Source organism: Procambarus clarkii, chromosome 33 (genome assembly GCF_040958095.1).
Source record: "Procambarus clarkii isolate CNS0578487 chromosome 33, FALCON_Pclarkii_2.0, whole genome shotgun sequence".
Lineage (NCBI taxonomy): Eukaryota > Metazoa > Arthropoda > Malacostraca > Decapoda > Cambaridae > Procambarus > Procambarus clarkii.
The window spans coordinates 27,095,172-27,121,890 of record NC_091182.1 but is presented as its reverse complement, the minus strand read 5'-3'; the positions used below and the strand labels follow the sequence as shown (position 1 = coordinate 27,121,890).

Genomic DNA, 26,719 nt, shown 5'->3' with positions numbered 1-26,719 from the left:
ACCTGCCCAGACTCTTGTGCAGGTAGTGTCTATGGTGGTTTCTTCGGCTGGATCTCTCTTTATTAACCTAGGTGAACAGATATGTGGTATAAATGGATGCATCAGAAATTTACTATGAATCCACCTGTCACTATGTGAAGCAAGTATTTGCGAGTTACTAGTTCTCTAAAAGTCACAACAGTTCCTCAGTATTCTTCACCTAGGAATATCACATTGGTGTGGTTATCTTGACCTCTGACTGATATCTGGCTATGACTGTTGAGATGTATGTTCTCCATCACCTATAAGCCAGCAATTTACAAGTCCATTCCACTTCAGCAAACATCTATATCCACTGGAATCACATTGAGCAACCTAGCCTCCTGTCTCTGCTCCCCCAAGCTGTGATAACTAATTCAACTTTCCAAATGCCAGAAATTGCCTCTCTTTCTTACCAATCACAACGTGCCCTTGGTCAGATCTTTGGGCATGCTGCTGTTATTTTAGATTTAGCTACTCAGAACGAAATGTCCATGTAGTACGGGCTATAGTGAGCCTATAATTTGTTCATGCTCTGCGGGGTAGCGTATATACCCTGTATCTGCCTCACTGAAGCTATAGACATTCTTATTGGCCTGTCAATCCAGCTTAAATATTACTGGTGTAGGCATTTTCACTTTGATCTTACAACACAATATTTTACTTTAATTTTGTTGCAGACATATGCCTGCTAAAACTTAAATAAGATCACAACATCCACTGCTTGCCATCTTCCAGACAATTTAGGAAAACTGAAGGAATAAAAGCACATATCACTCGAAGATAGAAGTGCTAGGAGAGATGTGAATTTCAAACAGAATTCTCATGGAAATAGACTAATCATACAAGGGCAAACTATTTGGAATGAGTGGTATACGATGGAGGGAACACAGGTGGAAATTAAGTACAGCACCCAAATGAACCCCACAGACTTGCGGTTCTCAATCTTTTTAGAAATGGCTCTATTTTCTAATACTCAAAAGACCCCCCAATTGGGTCACCAGTTGGGAATCACTGACATTGACAACCCATCCTCCTGAAAGAATAACTTATTTAATAATAATATAAATATAAATAGTGACTTATTATTAATAGTAATCCTCCTATTTATAGTAACTATTTGGTGGAAAATACCCCTACAGATCTGTACCCATACAGAGCTATAATCTCAACTCCTATAGCTCAGCCAAGTTAGGGCTAAGTGAACAAATTAAAACAGTAGGGTTTTTATATTATTTTTTTATGTGAACTTGGCATCAAAATATATGCAAAAATGTGTTTTACATTTTTTGACAGTAAATTTATTTGTACAGCATTATCTCTATGAAAATAGTGAAAAATTAAGTCTCTGAACATTGGAACACTTGCCCAACCTTGCTTCATGCAGGTCGGTGTTCAATCCCCGACCATTCAAGTCGTTGGGCACCATTCCTCCCCCCCCCATCTCATCCAAAATCCTTATCCTGACCCCTTCCAAGTGCTATACAGTGGTACCTCAGCTTACAAATTTAGTCCGTTCCCAGAGATGGATCGTAAGCAGAATACAGTACTCGTATTTGTAAACTGAAGTGAATTTCCCCATAAGAAATAATGGAAATTGAATTAATCCGTTCCAGATTCCCACAAAATATTATTTCAAAGTAAATTTTATACTTAATTCACCCAAATCATCAGTACTAAAGTATGTATAAGTTATTACTTACCTTTACTGATGACTCTTGTTGGCGTATGGAAGACGGTGAGGAAGGGAGGGAGGAGGAGAGGTGTCACTGTTTGGAAGGGGAGTCCCCTTCCATTACAGTATAACATCAGGCAGTGATGACTTCTCTGGGGTACTCTCTGGCACATTTTGCCTGCATACCACTAGGACCTGCTTGAGCTCACTGCTTGCTTGTCTTACTAAGAAACTGTCTAATAACACTTGTTTTTCCCTACATTTTAACACTTGTCTGTAGTAAGACATCACATTGTCATTTAAAAGGTCAATGCAATGGCCTGCTACAGATTTATCTGGGTGAGTTTTTACAACAAAACTTTGCAGTTCTTCCCATACTTCACACATTTTCTTAATGAGGAAGGGACATCCTCTACTGCCTCTACTCACAACTATTTTCTTAGGTTGAACCTTACCAATGACTTTCTTGGGACCCATGACAAGATATATAATAATTACTTCTATGTTCAAATACCCAAAAATCCAAAAACACTGAAATTTTTTACAAAGAATTCAGGCGCGATTGTCACTAGGCGGGAGCCACTGGTAAACTGAGGCACGACCGCCGTGCCACCATGCACTGGGTCGGCCATACGCGTATCAACAAACTCGTTTCCCAAGGGAAAGCTCATAACCCAATTCAAATTTTCAGAAGAAATTGGGCTCATAACCTAAAAATGTCGTAAATAGGGGCATTCGTAAGCCGAGGTGTCACTGTATAGTCGTAATGGCTTGGCTCTTTCCCCTAATAATTCCCTCCCCCTTCCATCTAATGGAAATGGTCAAGCCCCAACTAATCCATTGGAGGAGACGTGTTTATATATTTCAAACAATAATCAGTTTCTTAAGAAATATCAATTCCCCGAGCACCATCAATATGCAAGTGTTGCAGTTGTGCACTAGCATCATCAGTCTCACGGAGACTGACTGGTACTCTCTCTTGCTCACATTGTTCACTTTTATCATTTTCAATTTCTTTTGTGGTGACACTTTCACTTTCTTGGGTAGAGTCAGCAGATATAGTTGAAGATGGATGCTGTTGACGCTTCATGGCGACTGCAGTAGTGTAGGCTGGGTTGATAGGCGGCTGTGTTGGAGGGCGATACTCATATGGCTGTCCTTCACCCAACTGATGAAACATTTGGAGACAGATGAGGTATAAGGCAAGAGACAACAGAAACTGCATGAATATGAACAGAAAATTATTTAGGGATACAAAACCAAGAATAGTGGAACCTTAATTTAGTGAATCTCCAGTTGGAACACACTTTCCAGGTGGGATTTACTCGCCTGATTCAACGAACAGAGTTTGCTCAAGCTGGGGATGTGTGGATTTGCTTAGGATGTTGGAACAAAGTTCAAAGATGCAGGCAACATTACAAGAAACAGTTGGGGACTTGGGAAAGCCATTGAGCATATTTAAAATAAAATATTATTGTTCATTTTTATTTCCTGTTGCAGATGTTTTCATTTAGTAAAATATGGGCCATTTTTCCTTTGAAAATGAGATTCTGAGGCTAGGACATGGCAAATATGCTAGAGTGGTTAAATCTCTTTACAGAAAGGTTCTCCTGGTAGTTGTCATTTATATGACAGGTTGAAATTAAAATTTCATTCAGTAATCATCCCATAGTGTAGTAAATATTTGGAATGGTAACTCTCTTGCTATGACTCCAATCACATTTTTCATGATTTCGTTTATATGAACACAATATTACAAGAAACAGTCAGGGGCTTGGGAAAGCTATTGAACATATTTAAAACCAAATTCTATGGTTACGTAATTTCATTTTGAGATTCCTTGGTTTTCGTTCATAAATATGGGTCGTTTTTTCTTTGAAAATGAGGTTTCCAGGCTAGGACATGGGAAATATGCTAGATGTTGCAGGCGATGAGTCACAATAACGTGGCTAAAGTATATTGACCAGACCACACACTAGAAGGTGAAGGGACGACGACGTTTCGGTCCGTCCTGGACCATTCTTAAGTCGATAATCAACTTGAGAATGGTCCAGGATGGCCCGAAACGTCGTCGTCCCTGCACCTTCTAATGTGTGGTCTGGTCAACATGCTAGATGTTGTTAAATCTCTTTACAGACAAGTTCTCTTGGTAGTTGTCCTTCATATGATATGTTGAAATTTAAATTTTGCTCAGTAAAATCAGCCCATAAACATGGGAAATATTAGGGCATGAATGGTAACACCCGTAATATGGCTCCAATCGTGTTTTTAATGATTTTTGTAGATGGACACATTCCAAATTACAGTTGGAGGCTTGGGAAGGCTATTGAAAATATTGACATAAAATTCCATGGTTTGTTTTGGTTTTGAGTTGCCATGGTTTTTGTTCACTCAGGTATGGCCCTGCTACCTTTTAAAGATGAGTTCTGAGGCTGGGGGGACACCAGAAACAAGTTTGATGTGATTAAATTTCTTTACAGACACATTCACTGGTTGTTGTCTATCATATTACTGTATAGGTTCAAATTAAAATTTCGCTAAGAGAAATTAGCCCATAGGGCATACGAAATGTGTCCTGGAGGCATCTCCAGTTGCAAGAAATCTCTCACTGCAATGAATTGGGATTGGTCCCATATAGTCCCATTGAATCAAGTTTGTACTGTAATCAATATGTCCTCCCGAATAATATATATCATATTTTGATGACAAACTCCCCAACATCAAAATATAGTACTGTATCGTGTAATCACAGTGTCTCACATAATTGATGGGCTGTTACGATTTCTATTCTTGAGTCCATCGGTTAGGTTAGGTTCGGGCAATTTAATATTTCATTTTTCTGAGGTGGCAACTCAAAAGGATAGACAGTATCCTTTAGACAAAGGTTTGTACAGTATACAAACAAAATATAAGGCAAGAAAGAAATTATAATGAAAGGTATAGCAAAGTGGGGATATTTGATACAAAATGCTATAAAAAGGAAATAAAGGAAAGGTATTAGGAAAATTAATATAATTATTATGGCAAGACACACATCACAGATTGTCCTCCCACTGCTCACAACACTTGTTTCTTTCAAAGATTTCTGTAGATATCTCTCCAAACCGAACCCCATATAGTCTCATGATGTACGCCCTGCCCCCAAAGTAAGAGTTATTCCTCACTTGGTCCTACAGAAGATTCAGAGGAATGATTTAATACAAGCAACCATCGTTGGATATCACTGAAGAGAAATAAGGGCAAATATGAGCAACTTTATGGAAACAAGATAAGATGTCGCAGTATGTGACGTGCTGTGTGCAAAGATGACATCATTGCTGGAAGCGTGACGTGTGTGGAGGGCTTGCAACGTCAATTGCTAATGTCGAGGCCAGAGGGATAACTCCTACGGAATCGCTCAAGTGGAAAGAGGATATTTTGACGTTTTGGAGAGGAATCTACAAAAATCTTCGAAAGAAACAAGTGTTGTGAGCAGTGGGAGGACAATTTATAGCATGTGTCTCATATAGTGGCAACGAGGAGGGCGGCCTGAAGCCTGTGGGGTGGTTGTTCTCTAATGGTCCACTGTGGTAGGCCCAAGAAGAGGCCTGTGTATCCTTGATGAGTATCTGTTGGCAGGTAAGTGTGAGCATAGTGTGAAGAGGTAAATTGAAAATTAAATACCATGTATTAAAATAGAAAATACTAGTCATGCTTAATTAAATACAATTATTGTGTTACCTGCAGAGGGTAAGTCATATCCGAGTCATAGGCAGATAAGTCTCCACATGCTAAAAATGGTACAATTACACGGTTTATTCCTTCAAGTTCTTGCCACGACCCTTCGTAGCTAAGGTCAAGTAGTGGGTTTACCATAGTTGGGGTGTAGCCAGGTGGTGGTGAGTAATCTTCACAAACAACAAAGGCTTCTGAAACATTTTAATAAGTGGACTATGAGTTATTTAAAACATAACTGGGAAATTGAAATTATTCCATCCTATTTGTATCTAAATATATCATATTCCTAGAGAAGACTCGCACAATTCTACTTCTGCTAATCCGAGTACTGTCAGTTCTTTGTCCTTCCACTGAGTAATTTATCTCGGTTGCCCTAATTATCACAACATTTGTACGTATCATGTGCAAGCTTTAACACAGCATAATGTTTTATTAAATTGAATGCTGCCTTCACAATTTTAAATATCCATTTATTCACAGACTAATTCCACAATCACATAATTTATTTACAGACTAATTCCACAACTATTTTCTGAAGAAAATAGTTGTATTTAACTAAATTAATTATTTGAAGCCAAGCAATCAACAGACACTGCAACAAATAATACCACACCATTATCATAATTTCTTTCTTTTTATTTCCTTAGATGGACTACAAGTGCACCTATAGGAGGCCTGGTCGAGGACCGGGCCGCGGGGACTCTAAGTCCCGAAATCATCACAAGGTAACCGTAAGGTATTCTCCTTAACACTTTCGCGCTCCGTGGAAACTCGCAGTTGACAGGGGGAACGTGGCCCCTCCGTGCGGGTAAGCGCACGGTGACACCAAAATGTGTATACTCGTTCCAGCTTTCTCACCTTAATTCTTGTGCTACGTCGCTCGTTTTGGTATCATTGTGTTCGCAATTAAATTCTCTACAGGTGTGTATAAATATAATGTCCAAAAGCCTAGCGTGACTCCCAACAGCAAAGCGTAAAGTCGGCAAAAACGCACAAAATCAGTAACGTGCATTCTCGTTTCATTTTTTTACCTTAATTCTCGCGCTACGTCGCTCATTTTGGTATCATTGTGTTCACAATTAAATTCCCTACAGATGTGTATGAATAAAATGTACAAAAGGCTGGAGTGCCTCCCTGCAGAAAGCCTAAAGTTACCCGTGAACGAGCACCATTTTGTACATTGCAACCTAATGTTCAACTCGTTCAATTTGATAACATCAAATTTCGTGCTACGTCGCTCGTTTTGGTATCAAATTGTTCGCAATAAAAAGGCGAGTATTTTAAAACTAGTCCCAGAATAATAGAGCAATAACTGGATTTTTAACAAATATTTTAATTCTGGACGCTCATCATCACAAATATCTTTATAACTTTCCAGTGTTCTGACATGAATATTTGTGTTACATCTTTCATTTTGGTATCAAATTGTTCGCAATAAAAGGGTGCGCATTTTAAAACTAGTCCCAAGATAATAGGACAATAAATAGAATTTTAACAAATATTTTAATATTCGGACCATAGGCCTATTTATAATATTTCAAGTGTTTGGACATCAAGTTTCATGTTATATCTTTGATTTTGGTATCAAATTGTGTGCAATCTAAAGGCGCTTATTTTAAAACCACTACCAGATTGATCTGATAAAATTTAAATTTTTAACAAATATTTTAATGAGTGACTCAGTACTGCGTCGTTGGAACACATTCAGTAGAAAAATGAGTGACGAGATAGTCAGTCTGTGGAACCTCAAAGTGATAACCCTTTAAAATTACATCCTAAAATAGGTACAAAATGAGCTGCTTAAACAAAAAAATTTTGGTTGTTAATAAATTAAATAAGTTTTAAATTCTGTTTACCAGTACTGTATTTTACAGTAGCTCTTTTTTGTATTAAAATTTGACTAACTTGTACAATAGCCCAATTTCACAGCAAGGCCCCTAGGTAGTTGCCCTATATCACAGCACTGAACCCTCCCAGGATGCTCTTGGATCATCAAGCTTTGAGTGACTTTTACCCACAGTAGGACAAGTACTTAAAAAAAATAAGAAATTCCAGCTTCCTCTATTGAGGTACAATTGTGAGTTAGGTTGAGGAGCTACTGAGGGAGAGGCCTTGCCACAAATCAAGCACTGAATGCAATGAAATACCCTTTCCTAGTGGGCCATCAGCAGCTTCCCCATCCATGTACTGTACTAATTCCTTCTTTCTTTTGGAGTGTTGAGGGCTCCAGTTAAGGTGACTCATGAGTCAGGAGCTGGCCGGGGACACCCGGGCTGGCTGGGGTCCAGGGTCACCACCCAGTGGTGATCAGGCTAATCAAAGTTAGGGTTTTGTTGCATCAATACTTTCTGCTGGATTTTATCAGCTGTGGGTTCATCTCTGATCCTGATTCTTGCAGATTCTCCCTTTTTTATTTCTCGCTCCTACTTATTCTACCTACCTGTGAATTACCTATGGACAATTTCAAGAGTTCTTCTACTACTGCAGCCTGGTGATTACCTGAATTGTGACTTTGTAGCCCATGGGGCCACATGGCTCTCAAAATAAAGCTGATCTGGTAACTTCAGCAGTAACTTATCAAGTTATCTCTTGAAAGCTTCTACTTATGATCCAGCGATATTTTGTATATTTGTTGGTAGAAGGTTGAATAGTTGTCGGCCTCAGATTTTAACTTGTGTTCTCCAATTGTGCTTATGGCATTTCAGTGGAATGGAATCTCTCTCACTCCACTAGTATGTCCCAATTTTATTTTGCTGGTTTAGAGCCAAGCCTTCCAAAACTTTCCAAGTGAATATTATGAGATATCACTCCTTTTTCTCCACTCCAAGAAGCACAAATCGAGTGCTTTGGGACAATTCCAGTAGATTAAGTGCTTAATTGATCCTGTGCAGGCAGTAAAGGATCTTGACATATTTTCTAAACTGAATATTTTGCCAGCCTTGAAGGTGATGTGAGGACCATACAGTAATCCATGAGATAACGCCAGAGTTTTGAAGAGTACTATAATTGTGTGGCATCCCTTTACTAAAATGTTAACATTATCCACCTTAAAACTTTCCTGTCTCAGTCAGGTTTTCTAATATCATTTTCCAAATACAGTACTGTACAGTACTGTAATATTAATTAGACGCCAAATACTTTAACACTACTGTGCTCTCAATACGGTACTCATTAATAATTTATATTTACCTACCAATACTTGAATTACGAGAAGACCGGGGTTTGGTTACACTGACACGCCTGAAGAAGATCTTGAGTTGAGCATACAGGAGCGTAACATCTTTACCACGAAAGATCTTAGCAACAAAGGTCCCTCCATTTGCCAAGACATGAGTAGTAATATTAAGGGCTGCCAACAACAATTGGGCTTGTACATACTCATCAAGATCATGAAGGCCAGTCACTGAAAAATATAAACAGTGTTGAATGTAATGGAATATACTGTACCTGTCTGGACAGCATCTCAGTAGCTTCCTTAGTTTGTGCTATCAAATATCCTCAGGCCACTGAGATCATGTTAGGAATTCGATCCTTTTCCTACACTGGAAAAATACATCAATGACATAGAATCCACACTTCAGGAAGCACAATAGGAAACTTGAGATGGTACAGTAGTTTAAAACTAAACTAGTACCAGAGTTATGAGGGCTCAGCTATGAGGACAAGTTCAGGAAATAGACAGGATGGAAAAGGACAGGCTAAATTGAAAGAAGAAAAGACAAGGGAACATTGGAAGGAGCTAGACACACAAGTGAATCGCAGAAATATAAGGAAATTCTAATAATCTGTACTCTACCTTATAAAACAATACTGCAAGTTTGGTAATCTGAATTCTTGTAACCCGAATGAATTTCCGTTCGTTTTCAAGTAAATGACGGGAAATGCATGAGTAAATGAAAGGAATGCATGAGTAAGTGTTGAATATGTCTGGGTAATGGTGGGAGTAACAGGGTTGGGGTATAAAAAACTTGCAGTTTTTTTTATTACACATCTGGTAAGAAATTCTGCTAGGTCGAATGGGAGTGGGAACCATAAGATTTGGATTACCAAGCTCAGACAGTAATGTTAATAATAATGATATTATTTATTAATAACGAAAAATATAAACTGATTACATTTTATTATATTAATACAATGGTATAGCATTGCTAATTTTTTATCAAGACTGCTAATTATGCACAGAATTTAATGAAAAATTAAAACTAACACCTTTAATATAAACACTTGAATTTTCTACATATTTTTAATGCCAAAGTGTTTACAGAGTGGAATATAATACTGTATTATCATTAACATTATACATGAATAGTATGTATAACATTATACATGCTCCATAGGTGGTACATTGTGGGTTGCTCATATGATGACCTCTTGTGGTACACAATGACCCTAATGGATACTTTTTCTTTCCAGCCATCACATACCGCTGATGGTTACTAATGAATCTTGTGCAAAAGAGCACAGTGACTTCAATATCATTTCAGATAATTAAAAATAAAAATAAAAATGTCATCCTTACTAAAAACCAGCATTGAATGTAATTAAACACCTCTTTCTGGTAGAGCTCTGTTGGCTCCCTGAAGCTCTCTAGCTGCACTGGCTTCCTGCTGCTGAGTCACATCAGTCACAGGAGACCAGAACCTGGCCCCACTTCCTCGCTTACAGAGGTGCAGAGAGCTAGGGTCTATTATCACCTTTCCATCGACAAAGCATACAGAAAGTCAGAAAAGCATTACAAACAAATGTAAGGCTCATAGAAAATGAAGCATTGAAACAGCCAAACTACTGTGCAAACAATTCATTCAAAACAACTGGGTCACTGGAAACTGGCTCGAACCCTTAGAACAGATGGCTGCCTCTAGGCAGCCCAGAGCTCCAGGCCAATGACCAGATTCTGGTCCTGACTACCTGGTAAGTCAGCATGGGCCTTGGAGCCTGATGCTACTAAAGGGCATCACAGAAATACACCATGGTGAGGGCCAGAGGAGATATTCATTATGTATCTTTGGTTGAGAAATTTATAACTAATTCTCAAGAGAGTAATGATACTTAATTTTGTTAGTCATCTCAAGCAGATTCAACATTTGTATGGTATGTAATTTGGCTTATATATTCGAGTTCTGGATGGGGAGTTGACTGATGGCTGACCACATTTCTGTCTGATAGTTTATTCTCTGTACCACAACAACTGTCATAAAATTGTGATACAGTCTCCATAACGAAGGATACCTTTATTTCCTGAACAAGGATTCACTTTTCATACAGAATGAGATAGTCATGGGGTTACCTTGTTTCCCAGGTGTTACCCAGGTGTTTCCGGGGCTTAGCGTCCCCGCGGCCCGGTCGTCGATCAGGCCGACCAGGGGTGTAAGTTATTAAAGAACAGTTTTTTTTAAATACCTGTATATTCTTTGATAGCATTTTACAAATCTAATTATTGCATAAGAATTTAAAGCTGCCTTTAAATATTATTCATTTGTAATCCTGCCTAAGATCTATTCCAATTATTATAAAGAGTGTGTAGATTACTTTTGATAATATTTAGAGGTAGAGTTAGCACGATATTTTTGGGTATGTACAGTACTTACCATCTGGAGCCCCATCACACACCACCAGCTGGGCAGTTTCACCTTGAAAATGACTAATGATGGCTTCCGCTGTGCTTACTTTTGTTATGTCACCCTGGAGCTGAACAACTCCTGGCAGGGGTGCCATTGCTTGAAGATCAACAGCCACTATTTTCACTAATGATGGATCCGATGCTGCACCTCTGCAGTAACAACACAATATAGGCAGCCATTATATATTTTTACAACATGAAACTTTTAAAATACATTCATAATACTGTACTGTAATTCAGCATTTTATTTAATTTAGTACAAAATTTTATTATCTTACATAAAGAAGGGTTACCTAGAACTGGACTGCACTTTACTCACCTAAGAGTCCGTGACAGCACCTGACTCCAGCTTCCAGGAGCAGCACACAAGTCTACAACTCGAGTTACACCTAGAAAATCAGGTCTAATCAGTGAAGTATATCAACTTATTTCACACATAGTTATAACTTAATTGTACAAAATTATAGTCACCCATGATAACATGTTCAAATTATGAGGCAAAGACTTTGGCAGGAGCCAAAGGTTAACTGATAAGACAGCAGACACGCAAACAAAAGGACATAAATGACATTCATAAACCCATATTGTTTACAGTAATTCATTTTGCTTAGCAATCTACTATCATAAGTGCACAACATACCAGATATTGGACAACAACAACCTGGTAGCAACTGAGACTTATGACCCATAAATGCCTACCGGGAATCTGGCCCAATCAAAGAGGCAAAGAACACCAAAACTTGGCAGAGCCAACAGAAAGCTAAAGCACTCCAAAACATTAACTGCTTGGATAAATTTGTAACCCTGATGAAAACTATCCATAAATTTGTTATTGCAGCAAAATTACCGCCTAGATACATTCGTCTGCCACCATGTGGTAACCCAGGGGACCTGGGATCTTGGTAAGCCAGATTATTCATGAACCACCTACAACCATCCCCTCTAACTCCACAGGAAAGGAGGGCAATGGATGGAGATGAAAAGTTACTGAGTGACCCGTCAGAAACATGTTGGAAATTTGATGAAATGTTAATGTTGATAAAGGTAATTAGCACACCAGGTATAAATGGTTAGGGGGCAAAATATCTCCCTTTCCCATATTTACAGATAGGTAAGCACTGATAGTTAAGTACAAGCACCAGGCTGAAACTGTTTACTCTAAGGGAGGGGAGACATGGCATGTCTGTGTACCAGCACTGCATGACCCTTCTGTGCCAAAACTAGGGAGTGATAAGTGTTCCTAATTCCCAGCAGACTGCAAATTCCTTCTTCCCAATTGGTCCAGCTTGAAAGAAATTTGTTGTATCTAGGGAGAAGACGAGAGAGCCACCTGGAGGCTGACCAAGCAATATCAGCACTAACTGCCCTTGGAACCAAAGCTCTCTTCATGACAGAGGAAAGCTGCAGTTGCCTTTAGTTAGTTATATGTCATGTTAACTACAGGGAGAAAATTTATCACAGAAGTTACATGAATGTCATTAAGAATCAGCATTTGTTTAGCTCCATTGATATATCAAGTTAATTATCTTGAGATGATTTCGGGGCTTTTTAGTGTCCCCGCGGCCCGGTCCTCGACCAGGCCTCCACCCCCAGGAAGCAGCCCGTGACAGCTGACTAACACCCAGGTACCTATTTTACTGCTAGGTAACAGGGGCATAGAGTGAAAGAAACTTTGCCTATTGTTTCTCGCCGGCGCCTGGGATCAAACCCAGGACCACAGGATCACAAGTCCAGCGTGCTGTCCGCTCGGCCGACCGGCTTCCTAAATAAATAATAGCATTATAGAGTGATCAAAATATTGTTGTTTAGCCAAACTTTGGGACAGTGATAGTTTTAGTATGTTCAAAAGGTTAATTGAATAACCATATCTTGTCAACTCACTGATTGGTAATCAAAGGTAAACCTTCCTGCCGATAATATGTGAGCTTAAGGGAGAATAAACAGGTCTCCCACCTTCACCGAAGATTGCTGCATTTTGTCTGGCCACATGTTTGGAGAAGAGGCCTCCATGTGTTGAATAATAGTACTGTAACATAATAGTGACTGTGTGCTTGGAGAAAAAGTCTTGCCTTGGGGGAAACATTAGCTATTGGGTGTGTGTGTTCATGTGTTTGTAAAAATAAATAATAAATAAATATATACCCGATATGTTATGAGAACTATTTTAGTTCAATTGAACTGATAGACTTTATAATATGATGTGTTCACACTGGCAGGAGAAGTTTTTATTTAGTCCAGATGATGTGTATCACAACTGCACTTCAAACAATATAGTTTTCACTTCAAAGCATTATCATATGGTTTCTGCCATGCCCAATAGTCAATATAAGAAACGTACAAACTGCACAAATGAATACTTTCTAACAGGTAGCAACATAACTTCAAACGAGTGCCAAAATACCTTCAAAAATGTTGAATTCTTCGTTGATCTGTATGAGCTTGAAGGCGCTTCTTGCCCGCCAGCCTTCCTCCTTGGCCAGCCTGTAATATACATCTCTCTTGTCCTTGGAGCTCCGACCCATTTTTATCCCACTGCCTGAATTTAGGTCTTACGCTAAAATCTTCCTTCTAATTGCTTGAAAGAAGGGAGATAACAAGCCAACCACGTGCTTGTTGACGTATGAATGGCTGAACCAGCTGTACTGTTGTTGTTGTGGAGGGGTCAGGGGCAGCTACAGCACAGGATGGAGGGGTTAGGGGCAGCTACAGTGTTGCCAGCTCCAAATTCCTGAAAGTAGCGAATTTGTAATTAGAGTAGCCCAATTTTTTGTTTAGTGACTGATATGGGTTTCAAAGTAATATATTTTGATATATAGAGTACACTACACGATGTTAATTATTTTATTAATATTATTTCTGCACACACACACACATATAATATATATATATATATATATATATATATATATATATATATATATATATATATATATATATATATATATATATATATATATATATATATATATATATTTATATAAATATATATAATTTTTTTTAACCTAAAAAGGGGTACCACCTCTGGTGCAAGAGTAGGGACCCTTAGCCTCGGAGAAGAAAATAAAGAGTACCCAGAGAAGACCTTGTGGATCCTCACTGAACACTGATATTTTCTTTTCCTACCACCCCTATTCTTTTAGTATGTGTGTATATATATCTAACTTTATTTTAAAACTTTATTTTAAAATTTCATTACACAAAGAGGGTAATGCACAACTTGAAGTGACACGTACCCCTGGAACCCGACCTATTGCGTAACAGGAGCCCAACCAGTTGTGTAACCGGACCCCGACCAGTTGTGTAACCGGACCCCGACCAGTTGTGTAACCGGACCCCGACCAGTTGTGTAACCGGACCCCGACCAGTTGTGTAACCGGACCCCGACCAGTTGTGTAACCGGACCCCGACCAGTTGTGTAACTGGACCCCGACCAGTTGTGTAACTGGACCCCGACCAGTTGTGTAACCGCAAGCCTAGCATGAATGAATCGAACAAACAACATCCGAAGCACAAACACAAATCGAAGTCCGACTATGCACAACCCGAAGCCCAAGTGACACCCCCGAAACCCGACCAGTTTTGTAACCAGACCCCGACCATTTGTGTAACCATAAGCCTAGCAAGTATACATCTCATCCAACCCCCACCAATTAAGCTAAACAGTCCCAGAGCACAACGAAACTCCATTCCTAGCTCGACCAAACAAAAATCACCTTAGCCCTACCTAAAATCCTCCACTTGCCCTAGACAGCAATTATTGACCCATAGCAAACAATTGAACTATATACAAAAAAGAAACCCAGATTTCTAACATATAAACATAGAGCCTTAGCAAACAAACCTGGAGCACTAGTACACAAACAACCGCTGAAGCACAACAATGCATGAATCGAAGCCTGACCATGCACAACCCAAAGCCCAAGTGACACCCCCGGAGCCCGACCAGTTATTTAACCGGAGCCCGACCAGTTATTTAACCGGAGCCCGACCAGTTATTTAACCGGAGCCCGACCAGTTGTGTAACCGAAGCTTGACCTGTTGTGTAACCAGACCCCGACCAGTTGTGCAACCATAAGGCTAGCAAGTATACATCTCATCCAACCCCCACCATGCTAAACAGTCCCAAAGAACAACCAAACTCCATTCCTAGCTCAACCAAACAAAAATCTTCTTAGTGCTACCTAAAACCCTCCACTTGCCCTAGAAACCAACTATGGAGCCATATCAAACAATTGAACTATATACAAAAAAAAAACTCGAATTTCTAGGAAACATATAGCAGAGCCCTTGCAAACAAACCTGGAGCACTAGTACACAAACAACCACTGGAGCACAACCATGTACGAATCGGAGCACAACCATGCACAACCCAAAGCCCAACAAGTCACACCCCTGTTGTTATGTAATCGGAACCCGACAAGTTGTGAAACTGGAGCCCAACCAGTTGTCTAACCGCAAGCCTAGCATGAACGAACCAAACAAACAACCTCTGGATTACAACCATGCACGAACGGAAGCCCGATCATGCACAACCCAAAGCCTAAGTGACACCCCCGGAGCCCGACCAGTTATTTAACCGGAGCCCGACCAGTTATTTAACCAGAGCCCGACCAGTTGTGTAACCGGAGCCCGACCAGTTATTTAACCGGAGCCCGACCAGTTATTTAACCGGAGCCCGACCAGTTGTGTAACCGGAGCCCGACCAGTTGTGTAACCGAAGCCCAACCAGTTGTGTAACCGGACCCCGACCAGTTGTGTAACCGCAAGCCTAGCATGAACGAACCAAACAACCTCTGGATCACAACCATGCATGAACCAAAGCCCGACTATGCACAACCCGAAGCTCAAGTGACACCCCCGGAGCCCGACCAGTTATGTAACCAGAGCACGACCAGTTGTGTAACCGAACCTCGACCAGTTGTGTAACCGAAGCTCGACTAGTTGTGTAACCGGACCCTGACCAGTTGTGTAACCGTAAGTCGAGCAAGTATACATCTCATCCAACCCCACAGAGCTAAACAGTCCCAGAGCACAACCAAACTCCGTTCCTAGCTCGACCAAACAAAAATCCCCTTAGCCCTACCTAAAACCCTCCACTTGCCCTAGACACCAACTCTTGACCCATAGCAAACAATTGAACTATATACAAAAAAAAAGAAACCTGGATTTCTAGCAAACATATAAACAGAGCCTTAGCAAACAACCTTGGAGCACTAGTACACAAACAACCACTGACTTACCTGGGACGCGGTCGGGTCAAGATACCTGCTCCGCACCTTCCCCCCCCCCTCCCCCCATGCTGGGTACTGAGATGGAGACTCAGTCACCAGAAGACATGGCTACTTCTCACGACGTTATTAACATGGCCTCTGAAAGCAGCCAGTCAGACGAGGAGGGCGAGTATCTAGAAGTTCTGACAAGGAATAAGAAGAAACGAAGAAGACAGGAGGCAAGGCGTAGTGTGGACAGTAATACACTTAACGGAAACGATAAGAGAATGAAGAACGACGCCGAGACTGATGCAGACAAACGGACGGAACGATGTGAGGAAGGTGAGGGTCAGCGGAGATGGAGGCTTCTCTTCCCTGCCTCATGCACGTTGGCCTATCATCAGAAGCTGCTGTGGACCGTCAAACTCGGAAGAGAACACCGCAAGTTCGAGCCCCTGCTGAAGGAAGGTGTAAACAGACCTTACTTAACGGTAGGTTCTACGGAGGCAGTGACGTTTCTTAGCCAGCAAGGATATGATGGAATTCTTAAGGAAATACCGGAGGGGAACGAGAAGCTGACGAAGGTAATTATCTATAAATACCCTCAGATTCTGGACCCCGAGTTTATACTCGACGACCAACGATTTGTGTGGGCCAAGCGTCACCTTATTAAAGGTGAAGCTAGGAGTCAGGTGGTGGCTCTAGTGAGAGGCGACGTACCCGAGAAAGTGTTCATCACCGGGGCTGGCTACAGGCATGTAGCAAAGTATGTGGAAGAGCCCATAATATGCCTGAAATGCTGCAGATGGGGGCATAAATCCTGGAGCTGTCAAAATGATCCACGATGTCGTTTCTGCGGAAAGTCTCACCTCTCTACTGTGTGTAGAAACAGACTGAATCTGGGTGAGAAAATAGTTCCCAGATGCTGCAACTGTGGAGGTGTTCACAATGCGAGCTCGGCTGTGTGTAGCAAGAGGCCGAGTATGGCTGTTCTCCGGCCGGTGAATGTTACAGAGCAAGCAAGAGCTCTTACCCAGACACCGGGAGCACAGCAAAACAGTCTGCCCCAAACAGTGCCAGTGAACCGGACGAATGCGTGGGTAAAGGAGTCACCTTTACTTAGGCAGGCTCCAGCAACAAGCAGCCACGCCACCACTCAGGACTCCGGCAGTGACAGTGTAACGGTGAGTGAAGTGGCTACTGTGGCTCAGAAAGAGGGTCATAATAATATGGTCAAGGAAGTGTGGGCTGAACTTAAAAAAGTTGGTGAGTTCCTCCAAAATCTGGGGCAGAGAATCGAGTCCATCGAGGCTAAATTAAACGTTCAGGAGGTCAAGGAAAATCACAAAACGGTGAAGGATAGTCAGGATATAGTGGTTGAGGACAAAAATGAAATATTGAGTGATGAAATGAAGGAAAGTGAAGTGTGTGTAAATGATGATAGTCGTAGGGAAAGGAAGAACCCTATAATTACACATAAAATGAAAGAATCATTTGGGCCAATAATGGACATCTCAGGGCTGAAAAAATCTCTTGAGAATCGCAATGTCGCTTTTACTGGTGAACTTGGGAGGAGGTGGGAGATGTTATACAAGGTATGGCTATCATTTAGTGAACTTATTGGGGATGACTTAGGCAATGAATTGATTAATAATGGATCACCCTAGACTGAAAGTGTTGTCATGGAATGTTAATGGTTTGAGAAACAGGGTTACAGATGTTCATTGTTATGTGATGGGAAATGATATTGATGTTGTAGCTCTCCAGGAGACAGGGGATAGGAATGAAGGATTATTGAAATTAAATGGCTATAAAGGGTTTCACCTCTTCGCTGCAAATAACATCAGAGGCACGTCGATTTATGTTAAGAACTCCATACCAGCAGAGTTAGTTGAACCGCCATCAAAAACGCAAGGTATAGAGAGTGTCTGTGTTAAATTATCATTAAGGGAAGGGGAATTTATTGTAGTTAATTTGTATGTATCCAGGAACTGCTTCGACGCTAACTATTTACCTGACTGCATTTATACTAATCCTTCACTGGTCATTGGGGACCTTAATGCTCGGCACACAAGCCTTGGGACAGTAGGTAGTATTAATACTAATGGGGTCAAGTGGTTACAGTTTCTACAAGATCATCCAGATACCTGTCTCTTGGGAAACAATGAACCAACTCACATCAGGGGAGGACGGCTTGACTATGCCTGCGTTTTAAACTCTCAGGGGATTATGGGGGAGGCTCGGGTTGTTCGGGAACTACTTAGTGACCACTTTGCCTTGAACGTTGAATTACCACTGGGGAAAAAACAAGTCCACTTTCAAAGGAAAAGGCTAAATATTAATAAAGATATGAAAAATTACTTTATTCAAAATATGGGAGATTGGTATCAACATTACACGCCGCTCTGCGTTGATAGTTTTTACGAGGATATGGTCGAGAACATAGAGAAATTAGTACAGAGGGAAAATAACGGGGGCAGGGGAAGCAAGACGCACGGACCTAAGAAATTTAAATATTCCAATGATCAGCAAGTCAAGGGATGGGAGAGAATGCTACGGAGTGCGCATAAAGCATGGTTAAAAAATGGAATGAGGGATGAAGAGAAAAATACAATGTTGGAAGTGGCTAGGGAATGCAGTCAGGTGAGGAAGGAGGCGCGGGACAGATACTGGCAAGAATTTGCTCAGTCCATTGGTAATACTAAGAACCTTAAAGACATATGGAGAGCAGTAAATAAAGTCAGGGGTTGTAAGACCAAATTCATTGCTCACTCAGATCCAGGGAAAGTTGCTAATGAGTTAGTAGATAAATGGGCAAGTGCTGCTGGTATGGAGTCCTTACCTGCAGACACGAGAGTCACCATTGAGTCATGGGAAAATATTAGAAATGGAGTAACTTTATGTGCCTTAAATACAAGATCTATAACATGCACTGAGATAACCCACGATGAGCTACTGGATGCTATAAAAAGTGGCAGTTCCACTGCTCCGGGAAAAGATGGAGTAACGTATGACATACTTAATTATTTAGCCGGTATGAAACCTAATCCCTTACTTGATTTGTTTAATATGAGTTATAGAGAGGGAAAGTTACCAAGAAAATGGAAAGAGGCTGTCATCATTCCTATCCCTAAGTCAAACGGAGGCTACAGACCTGTCTCCTTAATATCCTGCTTTTGTAAAATGATGGAAAGGATTTTGTTAAATAGGCTACTCTACCTTGTAGGTGATAACATGTCCAGTAATCTCTTTGGTTTTATCAAAGGCAAAAGTACTGCGGATTGTCTCTTAAAGTGCTTGTCTAATGTGGATGACAATTGTAGAGTTTTTGTTGATCTACAAGGAGCGTTTGATAAAGCCAATGGGGAAGTAATCTTATACGAATTAGCCAATCTGGGAATAACAGGGAGATTGCTACACTGGATAAGGGATTATCTACAAGGCAGAAAAGGTCAGGTGTATTACCAGGGATACATGTCTGAGGAACGGAGGTTTCAGTTAGGTACCCCACAAGGGGGAGTATTAAGTCCCACCTTATTCAATGTATTAATGAACAGATTAGCATCAGAGATGTATCCTCCAGGGGTCACGACGATCATATATGCTGATGACATTCTTATACAAGGCACTTCTGGGAACAAAATTCAAGATGCTCTTAACATACTTGGTACAACCTGTCACAAGTTAGGCTTAGTTATAAATGCAGATAAAACCAAATACGAGTATAGGAAACGAAGAAATATAACACTTACTCTAAATGGTGTGGAACTGAGCCGTGTACAGAAGTACAAGTATCTGGGCATGTATGTTGGATACACATGTGAGAGTAAAAATGCTGAAATAAATCATATCAGCACCTTATGTAAAGCCCGTCTGCATCCTCTAAAAGCTTTTTCTGGCTTTTTCTGGTAAAGGTGTTGGGGTACCTATCTTGCGGATGTTATACATAAGCACTGTTCGATCCCTGATAGACTACGCAGCACCCGTATTGTCTTACACAGGCCAAGGCAGAATTCAAAAAATAGAGCTGATACAGAACGAGGCTATGAGGATTATTCTTGGATGTCAAAGAAATGCAATGATTGAAATAATGAGAATGGAATTAAATTTACAGAGTGTGTGTGATAGAGTCCGTGACATTAACACTAGAGTATCTATTCGTTTCATGCGGAGAAAAGGAGGGGATAAGCTGTTTGAGAGCGTTCAGACCTGCTTGAGTGACGTACACACTTCCAGGAAACTGAGGGAGACACGCTATACGAGAGGATTAGCTCATGACCTCAGGGAATACGACGTACTTGACTGCTGTAAACCCTCTCGACAGTGTAATATGTCTGCTCCCTGGATAGTACAGAAAATAGACGTCGAAATTGTACCCCTCAAGGTGAAAAAGATTCATCATGAACCGGGACAATTACGGTGTTTGTATGGAAGCATGATATCTCGGTTACCAAGAGGCAACAGTTTACATGTATATCGCGACGGGTCGGTGGCGGAAGATGGCAGGGCAGGGTGTGGTGTCCTAATAAGGGATTATACGGAGTTTGGGACTGTGGACAGGATAATTGAACTCCGGCTTAGTAATTATATATCATCCACACAAGCTGAACTGCAGGCCATTCTGGCGTGTTTGGAGGAAGTACGTCATGACGACAAAAATGTTTTTGTATTTGTCGATAGCCGAGGAGCACTGGAGTCCTTAAACAGTCGAAACCCAGTCTTCATGTCTATAGTGGAGGACTGTAAGAGAAGAATAACTGAGATACAGCTGAAAGGTTATAGTGTGAAATTCATGTGGATTCCGTCTCATGTTGGAATAGTGCTCAACGAGGTGGCGGATGACTTGGCCAAACGTGCCACATCAAAACCACAAGTTGACATTGAATGTGAATTCACAATGAGACAAATAAGAAGCAAAATCAGAAATATTCAGGCACAGGCGGGAGTGGAGAGGAGAGAGATAATGTATGAGAGAAGTCAAACCATGCAACACTACATGTATGTGAGTCAAAACACCCATTTCACTTATGGTAAAAGGAGAAATGCTTGGAGTGACTCTGTGTACATGCGGCTCAGGCTTGGGTACAAATATTACTGGGAATATGGGATAGATGTTCATGGTAATGACACGAAGTGTAAACTATGTGGTATGTTAAGGTCTCACACCCTTGCCCATTATATTCTTGATTGTCCGTTGATTAATGTATATAGAAACACTGAGATAAGGACTGTTCCTGAACAAATAGCCTGGATGTGTCACAACGGAAAGGTTGATGATATTCTTGAGAGATATAAGAATTTTGCACCAAGATTGTAATATTTTGTTGAATTATCTGCAGGTGTCTTGCAAATTGTCTATACAGTATACCTAGGTCATAAAAGTATTTGTGTGTACGTCTGATACCATACTACTCGTGAAGGAGGAAATGTATATGTTTACCTCTCAGAATGTTTGGTAATATGTTTATTGTTTGTGATGTGTGTCTATGTATATATTAACACGTTGTACTGAATGGGGTGAGAATAGCTTGAGCTACCTCATCCCTTTGTGTGTATTTTACCTCAATAAACTTATTTCAATTTCAATTTCAATTTCAACCACTGAAGCACAACCATGCACGAACCGAAGTCTGACCATGCACAACCCAAAACTCAAGTGACACCCCCGGAGCCCGACCAGTTATTTAACCGGAGCCCGACCAGTTATTTAACCGGAGCCCGACCAGTTATTTAACCGGAGCCCGACCAGTTGTGTAACCGAAGCTTGACCTGTTGTGTAACCAAACCCCGACCAGTTGTGCAACCATAAGCCTAGCAAGTATACATCTCATCCAACCCCCACCAAGCTAAACAGTCCCAGAGCACAACCAAACTCCATTCCTAGCTCAACCAAACAAAAATCTTCTTAGTGCTACCTAAAACTCTCCACTTGCCCTAGAAATCATCTATGGAGCCATATCAAACAATTGAACTATATACAAAAAAAAAAGAAACCAGAATTTCTAGCAAACATATAAACATAGAGCCCTCGCAAACAAACCTGGAGCACTAGTACACAAACAACCACTGGAGCACAACCATGGACAACCCAAAGCCCAACAAGTCACACCCCTGGAGTAATGTAATCGGAACCCGACAAGTTGTGTAACCGAAGCTCGACCAGTTGTGTAACCGGACCCCGACCAGTTGTGTAACCGCACGCCTAAGTCTACTTAGACTGTAGCTGGTGCGCGCCCACATGAATTATTGCATCCAGGCATGGAGACCTCATCTTCAGAAAGACACAGCTGCTCTGGAGTCATGTCTTACCTGAGCTATGGAGCTATGTCTTACCAGAGCTATGGAGCTATGTCTTACGACAAAAATCATACCAGAGCTTAGTCATCTGTTGTATCAGGAACGGTTGAGGGCCACAGGGCTAACAACACCACAAACAGGGCGGACTTCATAGAAACCTTTAAAATACTGAACAACTTGGAGGATGTCGATCAGGACAATGTCTTCAAAAGGTCAGATGTTACACGAACAAGGAGCAACTGGTTCACACTCAACAAGCCAGAATGTTGGACAGGAAATAGGAGATGCTTTTTCACCCACAGGGTTGTAAACCAGTGGAACCGCTTACCCGCCGAAGTAGTAAACGCCAAACCTCTGCTTGGTTTTAAAATACAGCTGGAAAAGATCATCAGGACAAATGGGGGGACCTTTGACAAGCCGCCGGCTTACTGCCCTCATCGAGGCCACTAGTGTTAGTGGCCCTCAGGTAAATTCAGTTCCCGGAGGGGTGTCCCCGCTCCTTCCTGTTGGGAAGTTCATCTATTGTAGTATCATACTATCATGCAAGAGGAGCCACACATCTATGGATCATCCAATAATATCAGCAGACTTCTAGATGTTACTACTGCTCGGCTTAGACTCGGTTACAAGTATCTCTGGGAATTCTCCTTATCTGCTGATGTAGACCTGACCAAATGTAAACTGTGTATCAAGATTGTAACTTTCTTAGCTTAATGAATTGTGGGGTTCAGTCTCTGAGCCCATTATGTGCCTCTGTAACCCTTTCCACTATCACCCACAAGATGGGTATGGGGTGCATAATAAATGAACTAAACTAAACTATTGCAGTATTTGTACATTGAACTGTCGCTTGTCACTAAACTTAGTTGTTAACTATTAACTTGATGAAATAATATTACTTTATACGCGAGAATAATTCTGAATACACAGCGATAAAATTGATGAACGCGGCTTTGGGTCGGGCGGCCACGGAGGCGAGCCTGGCCTGAGGACAGGCAACTGTAAATGCTTCACCCTTCATATACTTCAAGTGAAAATAATTGCCAACAGAACCTTAATACCGAACCTACTATACGCCTAATTAAACACTGAATATAAAATTAATTTATACACGATAAAAACTATTTTTAATACACAATACATGAAAGTCGATGATAAATGCGTCTTGGGATATGGGGGAGACGACCGCCGCGTTAACGAGCCTAGCCTAAAGACGGGGTAGTTTAACACTATGGGGAAGTGTATTCTACATAATATCCTACCCATATAATGTTGGCAAATCATGATCCTCAAAATCTTCCACAATATCCGAGAGAGAACAGACTATTTAGCATTAGTGGAATACAAACATTTGAATACTACACAACCCGGATGAAAAAAATACGAAAACAATGACCTTCGAGACATTACAAAACTCAATGTTATAATAGCGAACAAATGTATAATGCATTAAGCATTGTAGGTGGAGGTAGACTATATATTCACGCGTACCTCCCAACTGCTCAGATATATATGCAAAAAAAAAAAAAATCTTAGCCTTACCTACACGAGAGCGACACACCGCACACCACCGCTGCTTCTTGACGACTGGCGGGTCGGGGTCAATGACCCGGTCCACCAACCGACCCAGAGACCCCCTGCCTAAAATTATTTGAACGCCATATTCAAATTCCTAGCGTATAGCGCCAGGAATGCGTAAATTAATATTTATATGCATTATAGGCCTTTCTAAAATAATTTATAGATCCGAATATCATATATTGGCTAACAAACGAATTATTCAAGTTTAGATTTTATGCCAAATACAAGTCTCATCGCACACAAGATGATTCATCGGCGGATTTATTTTTTTATTATTTATTTATATATATATAAAAAAAAGAGTTTTTAAATTCTTGTAAAGTCACTATAGTATGCATAGAGTTTCGAGTAGGTCCTTAATCCTAATTTTTTTCCCCGGAGTATGACCCGCCAAATCGTTTAACAACCTTTTCAACCTATTCACTGCTGGGTGAACAGTTAAGGATTGTCGCCCGGTCAGGTCAAAGGGCTGGCGAAGAGCCGGGCGCGTGCTTTACCACTGCGCCACAGAGACTGCTCGATCCGTGGCATAGTGGAATTTTGAAACCTGACTAACATAGCTAAACCCAACCTAACGTAACCCAAATCAAACCAATCTAATCCAACCGAGCCCAATGCAGCCTAACCTTAATAACATAACCTAATACAGCTTAGCATAACAATACATCAGGATTTAAAACAGAAAATAATGAGTTTAGCCGAATCGTCTCGTGTCGTAGTGTAACCAGAACCCGACCAGTTGTGTACCTACTGACCTAGCAAACAAACACCTGCAGACGAGGAGTCTCAATAACGTGGCTGAAATATGTTGACCAAACCACACACTAGAAAGTGAAGGGACGACGACATTTCGATCCGTCCTGGACCATTCTCAAGTCGATTGTGAGAATGTACAATCGACTTGAGAATGGTCCAGGTCGGACCGAAACGTCGTCGTCCCTTCACTTTCTAGTGTGTGGTTTGGTCAACAAACACCTCACCTAACCAGACAAACACCCTCCTAACTCTACCAAGTACACTGAGAGCCGTACCAAAGTTGGGAGGGTCCACAGACGAGAACGTGGTTGTAAGTATAGGTCTGTAGCGAGTAAACTTATACTCGCTCCATTATCTCATCATCTTAAATTAATGGCATAACTAATTACACAAGCTATAATCCTATCCCTATTTACAGGTAACGGTTTTTCCACCCTCCTATCTTACTGTGAGGTGTAGTAACCGTATATAAGCCAGTGACTTGAGAATAGCAAACCAGTACAATCTCCAGACAAGAATGTAGTACTCGGCGTGGGCAGTTCTAATCGACCCAAGACGCTACTGCTTCGACACGGTAGACATCTCCCGTCACGCAGGGTGCAGTCGCACCTCCACAGATCTCCAGTATCATCTATTGATACTGGTAATGGCTCAAAAGGGCCACCACTTACGGGCTATTCATGCCCGTGCCACCTTTTGGGTGGCTTCATCTTCATCTTAACACATTCACAAGGGAAACATCTCCCGTCACGCTGGGTGCATTCGCACCTCCACAGATCTCCAGTATCAGCTCTTGATACTGGTAATGGCTTAAAAGGGCCACCACTTACGGGCTATTCATGCCCGTGCCACTTTTTGGGTGGCTTAATCTTCATCAATCATCTTTACAGCTTCGACACAGAGCAGGCAGCAGACTACGACCTCATCCAGCTACAACGCTCTCCCACAGAGCTCCGCGACTCCGGCCACACTCAGCTCTCTGCTCTGCTCCAGGCTTCGTCTCAACGTCTACGACACTGCTGTATCCAGGACTACTAAATAAATATGAAACTCACTAAACACTGTGTATCTAATCAACCCAACAACGTAACATAATCGTACGATACAGGTCCACAGACATGGGTCCCAGTGCCCATCATCTGGGTTGGAGGGCAACAGTGCATTGCTTTGCTCAGAGAGTATAATGCTGCTAACACAGCCCTGTCTTCAATATGCAAACTTTTCAGGATTATTTAATTAGCTAAGATTTACCTGAATTTACCAGAGGGTCACTATCTCTCAGTGAGGATAGGAAGCCGACGGCTTGTCAAATGTTTCCTATTTGCCCTGGTGATTTTATCGAGCAATGTTTTATCATTTATGGCTTCGTTGGGAAGGTGGTTCCATGGTTTCCCTGAATTTACTCTATGGTGGCCCTCGGGCAAATTCTGGTATCTCTCTCTTGTGGTCTCGACGAGGACAGGAAGGTTGTCTGGGTGTATTATTGTTCTCAGACTGCTTGTAGGTAATCCAAGGTTATCATTAACTCTTTTTTTTTTAAGGGAGATTGCTTGGCTGATTCAACTGCTGTATCATGCATTCCGAGGCCAACACGAGATGGAATCCACATTCCATCTCGAATCCCATGGTCATGTTATTTTCTGAAAAGAAGCCTCAGTGGCGGACACAGTTTATCTGCTAGTTCCTTAACGACTTTGGTTTGAATACCTTCCACGAGCTTCAGAATCTTTCAGTTTGTTAATACCTTTCCTGATTATATCATGTCATAGGGATATCCCATAACTCATTCTCTTCGCTTGCTGCAAATATTTATGTGGGTGCCCGTATGTCTCGTCAATAATATTT

General features: G+C 41.2%; 1 protein-coding gene across 2 annotated transcripts; it reads right to left on the bottom strand.

The window, feature by feature from the left end:
- Nucleotides 1-1,242: 1,242 nt before the first annotated feature.
- Nucleotides 1,243-13,715, bottom strand: LOC123765254 (tRNA (cytidine(32)/guanosine(34)-2'-O)-methyltransferase). 2 transcript variants are annotated; one of them, XM_045753762.2, is made up of 6 exons: nucleotides 13,432-13,714; nucleotides 11,350-11,419; nucleotides 10,999-11,180; nucleotides 8,604-8,813; nucleotides 5,414-5,601; nucleotides 1,243-2,861 (listed from the first exon to the last, which is right to left on the bottom strand). In XM_045753762.2, the coding sequence occupies exons 1-6, from the start codon at nucleotides 13,550-13,552 to the stop codon at nucleotides 2,577-2,579; spliced, it is 1,056 nt and encodes a 351-aa protein (XP_045609718.1). In that variant the 5' UTR covers nucleotides 13,553-13,714; the 3' UTR covers nucleotides 1,243-2,576. The 2 variants fall into 2 exon arrangements, with proteins under 2 accessions (XP_045609718.1, XP_069191598.1); XM_069335497.1 differs by lacking the exon at nucleotides 1,243-2,861 and adding an exon at nucleotides 3,799-5,301 and having other exon boundaries at nucleotides 13,432-13,715.
- Between the last annotated feature and the right edge of the window lie 13,004 nt (nucleotides 13,716-26,719).